This window comes from Primulina tabacum, chromosome 2 (assembly GCF_025594145.1).
Source record: "Primulina tabacum isolate GXHZ01 chromosome 2, ASM2559414v2, whole genome shotgun sequence".
NCBI classification, from domain to species: Eukaryota; Viridiplantae; Streptophyta; class Magnoliopsida; order Lamiales; family Gesneriaceae; genus Primulina; species Primulina tabacum.
The window spans coordinates 23,887,266-23,896,534 of NC_134551.1; the positions used below are offsets into that span (position 1 = coordinate 23,887,266).

A 9,269-nucleotide genomic window follows, 5' to 3' on the forward strand; every position below is an offset into this window, starting at 1 on the left:
TCAGTTTGGTTCGCTCAAATTGACAATGTCGATATTCCTTACTTCGGTCCCATAGTAAAGCTTAACCTGCTGTCCATTCACCTTGAAGGTTCTTCCATCACTGCACCTTAGCTCGATAGCCCCATAATGGTACACTGTTTCAATAACAAATGGCACTGACCAACACGATTTTAGTTTACCGAGAAACAACTTCAGACGAGAATTGAATAACAGTACTTGTTGTCCGGGTTTGAGCTCCCTTCGTACAATAATTATGTCATGCCATTTCTTGGTTTGTTCTTTGTAGATCTTAGCATTCTCATAAGCTTCATTTCGAAACTCATCCATCTCACTCAACTGCAGTTTTCTAATATCTCCATTCTCATAAGCTTGCAAATCAAAATTTAATTTCTTCACAGGCCAAAATGCTCTATGCTCCAACTCCAACGGCAAATGACATGCTTTACCGAAAACCAGCCTATAGGGAGACATCCCAATAGGTGTCTTGAATGCAGTCCGATATGCCCACAATGCATCATCTAACTTAATGGCCCAATCCTTCCGGTTTGTGTTGACAGTCTTCTCCAGTATTTGTTTAATCTCCCGGTTGGATATTTCAACTTGTCCATTTGACAGAGGATGATATACTAGTGTCACCTTATGCTTCACACTGTATTTAGCCAAAAGTGAGTTGAAAATTTTATTGCAAAAGTGTGTACCTTCGTCACTTATGATGGCCCTCGGTGTTCAAAATCTGGTGAAGATGTTCTTATGCACGAATTTAGCTACAACACGAGCGTCATTATTATTGATAGCAATTGCTTCCACCCATTTTGAAACATAATCCACAGCTAATAAAATATAGGAATGACCAAAAGACGGGGGAAAGGGTCCCAAAAATCTATGCCCCAAATGTCAAAAAGTTCCACTTCCAAAATATTTGTCAGTGGTAGTTCGTGATGCCTAGAGATGTTTCCTAACCTCTAGCATCTATCACATGATTTTACTAAGGTATAACTATCTTTAGAAAAACTAGGCCAATAAAAACCAGATTGCAATACCTTATCTTTGACCTCAATGTCAAATTCTTGTAGTAGCAAAATCCACCTTATCAATCGTGGTTTTGCATCCTTCTTGGCAAATAGGTAGTGAATAGCTGCATGGTCAGTAAAAACAACTACCTTTGTGACGATCAAATAGGGCCTGAATTTGTCAAAAGCAAACACTACTACAAGCATCTCCTTCTCAGTCGTAGTGTAATTTTGATGTCCGGCATCCATTGTGCAGCTTGCGTAGTAAATTGCCCTAAACATATTTTCCCTTCTTTGGCCTAAGACAGCTCTCACTGCCTAATCACTTGCATCACACATTAGCTCAAAGGGCTCCTTCCAGTCCGGTACTAACATAATTGGTTCAACCACTAATGCCTTCTTGATCTTCTCAAATGACTGCAAACAATCATCATCAAATATAAAATTAGACTCTATTTCAAGTAAATTACATAAGGGTTTAGTGATCTTAGAAAAATCTTAAAAAAACTACGATAAAACCCTGCATGCCCTAGTAAGCTCCTTATTCCTTTGATGTTCTTTGGTGGGGGAAGTTTTTCGATTGCAATCACCTTGGCTCTATCTACCTCTAATCCCCTATAAGACACTTTATGTCCAAGAACAATACCCTTTTGGACCATAAAGTGAAATTTCTCCTAGTTAAGTACTAAGTTCTTTTCCTGGGATCTCTGCAAAACAAGGGATAAGTTATGTAAATAATGATCAAACGAAGAATCAAATACCGAAAAGTCATCCATGAAGACTTCCATTATTTCCTCCACCATATCTGCAAATATGACCATCATGCAACTCTGAAAATTGGCAGGTGCATTGCATAGCCCAAAAGGCATTCTCCTAAAAGCAAATGTGCCATAGTGACACGTGAAAATCATCTTCTTCTGATCTTCTGGCGCTATAGAAATTTTGTTATAACCTGAATAACTATTTAAAAAACAGTAATGACAGTAACCCGCAAGTCTATCAAGCATTTGATCAATGAAAGGCAGTGGAAAATGATCTTTACGTGTTGCATTGTTCAACTTTCTATAATTAATACATACTCGCCAGCCAGTTACAGTACGAGTAGATATTAGTTCATCATTTTCATTTCTAACCACAGTTATTCCACCCTTTTTTGGTACAATTTGCACAATAGACACCCAATTACTGTCAGAAATATATAGTGGGGCTAATTCCCCTAATATAGTGGAGGAGTATACGACTCCTCCATCAAAATTTTATGCATGCATATAGTGGGGCTAATTCCCCTAATATCAAAAATCGACCATCCTAAAGCATTTTTAAATTTCCTCAATACTCTCAATAATTTATCTTTTTCATTACAGGTAATAGAGGAAGAGATAATTACCGGATATGTCGAATTTTCACCTAAAAATGCATAGCAAAGGTGGCTTGGCAGTTCCTTCAAATCAGGGGAAGGAAGTATTACCTTTGTTTGTTCATGAACCTCCAATTTCTCAAGCGGTGCATCCGTTTTTTTTCTTTCTGTGATCCATCAAGATCCACAAGTTGCTCTTTCACTTCCCAATCTTCTTCATCAACAGTTCCTGTAGCACCTATCAAACAGCTCTCCAAAGGATCTCTAGTTCCTGTACAATCAAGAGACATACATGAGTCTATAACATCAATGCTTTTACAAGTACTTACCTCATTTGATCCCTTCATGGCTTGATATATATTAAAAATGACTGCTTCTCCACCCACTCTCAAGGTGAGTTCACCCTTATCCACATCTATCAATGCTCTTCCATTCGCCAGGAAAGGTCTCCCAAAGATTAATGGGGTATCATGATCCTCCTCCATATCTAAAATCACGAAATCAGCAGGAAAAATAAATTTATCTACTTTTACCAATACATCTTCCACAATCCCACATGGATACGTGAGACTTCTGTCTGCAAGCTGTAAGGTTATAGTGGTTGGTTTAACCTCTCCAAGCTTCAATTCCCTGTAAATAGAAAATGACATCAAATTACTACTTGCTCCTAAATCACATAAAGCTCTACCACATTTAGAACCACCAATAAAGCAAGGAATAGTAAAACTCCCTGGATCTTTTAATTTTTGTGGTAGCTTCTTTTGAAGAATGGCGCTACACTCTTCAGTCAGCTTTACAGTCTCAAACTCCTGCAGCTTGCTCATTTTAGACATCATATCTTTAATAAATTTTGCATAATTCGGCATTTGCTCCAAAGCATCAGCAAATGGTATGTTGATGTGTATCTTCTTAAAAATCTCTATGAATTTTGCAAACTGATCATCCGAATTCTTCTTTTTGAACCTCTGAGGGTATGGAAGGGTCGGCTTATATACTGGAGGTTGTTCAACTTCAACTTCAGCTTTGGATCCCACAGTTTCACCTTTTTCAACTGTCTTCTCATTTTCCACTCTCTCTTTGAGACGTTGTACCTCCAATTCTTTTCCACTTCTCAAAGTGACTGCCTTGCACTGCTCTTTTGAATTCACTTCAGTATTACTTGGGAATTGACCTCTATTTAGATCTCTCAATGCATTAGCCAACTGTCCAATCTGTGTCTCCAATGATTTCATTGTGGCACCAATATTTCCTATGTGATTATCCATATTGTCAAGACGAGACTCATTCCTTGCCATCCTTTTTCCAGATTCAGCAACAAATGTTCCCACTAAATCCTCAAATGAAGGCTTTCCTTCCCCCTTTGATATATTGAACCCCGGTGGAGGATTCAACATATTTTTATTATTCGCATATGAAATATTTTTATGATTTCTTAAACCAGGATGATAAGTGTTAGGGGGAGGGTTACCTCGATATCCTCCAAATCCACCAAAGCTCCTGTTGTTGATGTACTGCACTTCTTCTAGTAGAGCTGGTTCTTCAGCAGCAAACGATGGAATCTCAGTCTCTGATGTGCTCACCTTATTCATAGCTACTATTTGAGTGGTCAGTGCAGATACTGTTAGAGTAGCTGCCCGTCGAGCCAAGTGTTGGCCGAGTGTTCACAATGAAACTCTATGTATAAACGATCTTTATTTTAATAATATTTGAAATTATTATTTTGGCACATCTTTATCTGTATACACATGCTAGTTGCATAGATAAAACCCTTGAATATACAAATAGTAGAAAGAATATGAGATGCCCATATGATGAGTATCATGAAACTCGTATTTGGAATACTGTATATTCTAAACAGTTCCTAGTCGATTCAGCCGCCACTAAGAAGGATATAGGCCGCTCGAGTTCGAGACTAGTATCTGCGATGTGAGTACCATGTTTCATTGGTAGGGGACATTGTGATGTCCGAGCATGCAGATAGGTGCTCCTGTTAGAGTGCACTAAACAACCCTCCATAAAGGACTTTCCAAGTAGTTCTCACTTATCGAGTGGAAACGTCCTAGTTTATGGTTGTACACCATTAGTCCTTATGACCCGGGACAACATTGAGACTCTATGTGCTAGAATTACACTTTGACTTGTTTACCGACTCTCATGGGGTCATCAGGTGGCAAGGTTGGGTGTTCTGTCGAAACATATAGGAGTCGATGCATTGTAGTCGGGGATTCACCGCTTACCTTCGGGTATGGATATCCTATGTGTTCTCATGTGTATGTAGGTTGAAATCTCTGATCAGAGTATGGTGGTAATTATGAAAGGGGTTTCATTGATTACACCATCGATGCAACTACAACATGACACATAGCATCGATTCATTGGCAACTCTCGATAAACCAATGGTTGTCGAATCGGTCGGGATATATGAGTTGAAGGGACCATACTGTATGCTAACCATAATTGAATGGTTCTTGCAGGCACTATCATTTTATACCTAGGGAATCATGTAAGCGATGCTGCTAGGCGTTTAACATGATTGGTTGGGTACTATCAGACTTGAGTTCTGACGTTCTTGTTATCAAGGAGTTGATAAGTAAGAATGGAGCAATTGGGGTATGCTCGTATAAGGACATGTTTAGTCCGAATCACATGGAGATGTGAACCCACGGCTAGTTGTATCAATGAACCATTGAGGGCCACACAAGTACTAGCTTTCTAGATCCCGTTGAGAAGTAAAATAGTTCAATGTGTTGAACGGCTTATAAATGAGTTTATAAGCGTAAAAAAAAAAAATAGAAGTATGACTTCTATGAGAGAAATGTAACTTTTAATTTATGAATGTGTTCCTAAAATTAAAAGTTGGCCAAGTAAATAATGTATTTGAAAATTGTGATTTTCATAAACATTATTATGGACTAAATTAAATTAATTCAAGTGTTGAATTAATTTAACACTAGTGGGCCTAGTAGAGTCCAAATAATTAAATTAATTCAAGTGTTGAATTAATTAAATAACATTGGGCCTTGTAGAGCCCAATTAGAAATAATTATTGAACTAGTGGGCTTTAATAAAATCAAGTAAAGTTTTAAATGGACTCAAATGTGTTTGAGACATTTAAATAAAGTGCATGGGCTTTGTAAATGTTACAAGCCCGCTCAAAAAGCATGCAAGGGAGGTGAAGAGTTGGGAGGCAACTTTTTCAAATAACAAGGCTTGTCTAACATGATTGATTCAACTTTTCCCACAACCAAGGCAACTCATCCCTCTCCCATTCACTCACACCATGGCCGAAATCTTCTTGCATTTCCTCTCCCAATTTTTGTTCTTCAATTGTTGAGGAAACAATACACTTCTCAAAGAAAAATGCTATAATTTTTCTAGTGCAAAATTAGAGTGGTTCTAGCTAGTTGGTGGTGGGCTTAATATTTGAGCAAGGTGGGCTCAAAGGGAAGCTTGAAGATTGTCTTGCCATTCAAGAGCTAAGGTGTTTACACCTTAGTTGGAGCCATCATCAATCTTTTAAGATTGATAGGTACATTTCTATAAACACCCTATGTATGAAATTTTTGGTGTTTTGTATTTGCTACACATCTAGTATGAGGTGTTCGAATTTTTCATCTTGAAAAACAAATTTTGAAACTTCCGTTGCGCATTCGGGCACCTAAAATTGATCCCTTTCAAGTGGTATCATGAGCTATGGATACTATTTTGTGTAGCTTATACAAGATATTATATTGAGGTCGATTTCTAACCGCATGAGATGATTTGTTGCAACGATTCAAGGCCGGATTTGGGGCGGCTTTTGGGCAGCAAGTTGCTGCCCAAGGGGCTGCCTGAAACGGGCAGCAAGGGCAGCCCAAGGGGCTGCCCGTACAAGCCCCCTATTTTAATAAAAAAAATTTTGTGCAAAGTTGGCCGGAATCCGGCGACGGAGCTCCGACGACGGTGATGACGACTAGGGTTTTCAAAAGGTGTTTTGAAATATCAAAATGTCATGGGCCTTGAGTTATTGGGCCATTGATGGCTAACATATTTGTGAATTTTAAATGGGCCAAATGTTTTTGGTGAAAAATGATTTTTTGGGCCCTTAAGTTTAAATTTACAAAAGTTTCAAATATTTTCTCATAAAATAAATGATTGAAGTTGGACTTTAGTTATTTATAATAAATGATGATTTACAAGAAATTCGGTTATAAATAAATTAATTAGAAAGTAGACAAATGTGTTTGTATACTTTGTTAATTTAGTTTATAATCGTGGCGGTTAGTGATTGGATCAAGATATATAATATTAGATCAATTGATGGTGTATGATATGTAATATTATGCATGAAGGATGATCAAAAGCCCAAGCCCAATTTGCTAGGTGTATGCTATGATATTTTGTGTTGAATGATTGTAATAATTATCAAATTTCAAGTGGGCTTGGTTTATGGCCCGTTCCCACCCCATGAGATGTATCCCTATTTGCAATTGATATTTATTTGTAAATATTAGTATAGTGGATGATCAAGATTGGAAGATGGTGGCCTTGATGATTATGAAGATCGAAGACATGTAAATATTGGAAGCTTATGTAATAGTTGCATTTGCATCCCATGCATTTCCCTAGGATTGGACCTAGGCCCGTGTTTACCTCACACGGGCCATTAGTGTTGGGCGATTGATCATCCTTGTTTGTTTACTGTTTATAATATATGCATGATATGTTATAAATAATGAGTATGTGCGTTATTATTATGATAATAACAAAGTTGCATGAATTCGGCAAACATACGATCAAACATGGTGAGCTTTTAAATAAAATTAATGATGAGACCTTTCAAAATTAAAAAACCCTCATTTTGTATAAGATTCAAAATTAATATCAAGCTCGAAAAGGGGAATTATAAATTTGTTTATAATTTCCATGTCTTCCATCGACAATGGGTGCATGATGAACGCTACCCGCGCTCGGGGCTCGGCTCATATTATTGGGGGGCCCTGGGTGCCGGAAAGCTGTGACATCCATTGACATGGTGATGTGAACTACGTGGAACTCTCATGATTTCGGCTCATATTATTGGGGGAACTCATGGCGACCGTCCTTAAGGTTCAACATCGATGATTAAGGCTTGACACGTGAAGATGAACGACGTCATATTATTGGGTCCTAATCAAACGTGAGACAAAAGTTTACGTAGAGGGTTGCATTGTGATGCAATTGGAAACTACCTTTTAGGAATTGTGATTGGCTGATATTATTCGGGATCATGATTCGCTAATTGGACCTTGCGTACCTACTGAGGAAAGGAGTTTCCCGTTTTCACTAGAGAGTAGTGAAAGATGTCAAAACAGTGGGAGTAAACATTTATAAAGTAAAAGTCCATACTTTATATCTTGCTAAATATTTTAAAATAGTCATTAACTATTATCTGTTATACTTTTCAGTACAATTTTTGACAATGTCTTCGATTCGCAATCCGCTATCTGCAATACTCGACAAACACGTATTAACTGGACCTAACTACCTCAATTGGCTAAGAAACCTAAAAATTGTCTTGAATTCGGAAAGGATAGCATATACACTGACTGAGTCGCCCCCTGTTGAGGCTCCGACTGACTGCACTCATGAGGAATTGCAGACTTACAAGGAATAGTGTGACCAAGACTTGAAAGCCAGGTGTTATATGCAGGCTTCTATGAATGATGAGCTGCATAGGCGTTTTGAGGATGTAAAGAGTGCTGCTGACATTCATTTGCATCTCAAGGAGCTCTTTGGAGAGCAAACACGTCCTCTTAGGCATGCTACCGTCAAGGAGCTGATCACTTTGCGCATGCGAGATGGGGCCTCGGTCCATGAGCATGGCCTAAAGTTGATTGGGCTCGTGGACAAGCTCGTTGGCATGGATCTGATTTTGCCTTTGGATTTGACCACCGACGTGTTGCTTTTGTCACTGCCTAGCTCATTTGATCCTTTTGTGTTGAATTTCAACATGAACAAGCTAGAGCCGACCCTTGAGGAGTTGGTTAACATGCTTGTTACGATTGAATCCACCATCAAGAAAGAGAAGTTGGTTCTTTATGTGGGTTCTTCATCTGGTACGAAGATTGATCCACATGGGAAGGGAGAGAAGCGTTCTTTCCAACGTCCCAAGAAGAACGTGCCCTTGTTGAGGCAATCTCCGAATCCCGTCGTGGCAGCCACACCAGTTAAGGCTGACAAGACTAGTGATGTTTGTCATCACTGCAAGAAGCCTGGACATTGGAGGCGTAATTGCAAAAAATATCTTGCTCAGAAAAGTTCTGGAAACGGCATGTTCTAAATTGAAGTAAACATTTCAATTAACTCTACTTCTTGGGTATTAGATACCGGTTGTGGCTCACATCTCTGTAATGAGTTACAGGTGATGGGAAGAAGTAGGAAGCTTAGGGAAGGTGTGACCTTCTTGAGGATGGGCAATGGAGCAAGAGTTGCTGCCAAGGCTGTTGAAGATGTTTACTTATTGTTGAACAATAGTTTTAAGTTAATTTTATGAGATGTTTTGTTTGTACCTAATTTTGTGAAAAACATTGTTTCCATTTCTATGCTGATAAAAATGGATATCCTTGTTTATTTAGCAAAGGTTTTTGCAATATTTACAAGAATGAATGTTTGATTGGTACTGGTGAACTTGAAAACGATCTCTATAACTTAAAATTGAAAGATATTCCAATAAATGTCCATTCAAAGACAGACACCATATGAGATATGGATGAGTAAGCCTCCCAAGTATTCTTATCTTAGAATATGGGGGTGCCCTGCTTATATGAAGCAGGCAGTGGGAGATAAATTGGATAGTCGATCCATTTTATGCTACTTTGTGGGATATCCAAGGAGTTCAGTTGGATATAATTTCTATCATCCCCAAGAAACAAAGGTGTTTG

General features: G+C 38.4%; 1 protein-coding gene across 1 annotated transcript; it reads right to left on the reverse strand.

Moving 5' to 3' along the window:
* LOC142537595 (uncharacterized) lies at window positions 1–3,233 on the reverse strand. The gene is made up of 5 exons (XM_075643100.1): window positions 2,479–3,233; window positions 1,772–1,970; window positions 1,530–1,657; window positions 447–649; window positions 1–368 (listed from the first exon to the last, which is right to left on the reverse strand). Exons 1-5 carry the CDS (start codon window positions 3,231–3,233, stop codon window positions 1–3), a joined length of 1,653 nt encoding a protein of 550 aa, XP_075499215.1.
* Window positions 3,234–9,269: the final 6,036 nt, after the last annotated feature.

What these genes read in the sequence shown, in the direction of transcription:
- LOC142537595 (XM_075643100.1), bottom strand. Translation starts at nt 3,233, where the DNA reads ATGCCGAATTATGCAAAATTTATTAAAGATATGATGTCTAAAATGAGC. An exon ending in AGGTTCATGAACAAACAAAG is followed by an intron (nt 1,971 to 2,478) that starts GTAATACTTCCT and finishes TTTTTTAAATAG; the next exon opens with TTATTCAGGTTATAACAAAA. An exon ending in TCTTCATGGATGACTTTTCG is followed by an intron (nt 1,658 to 1,771) that starts GTATTTGATTCT and finishes ATGGTCCAAAAG; the next exon opens with GGTATTGTTCTTGGACATAA.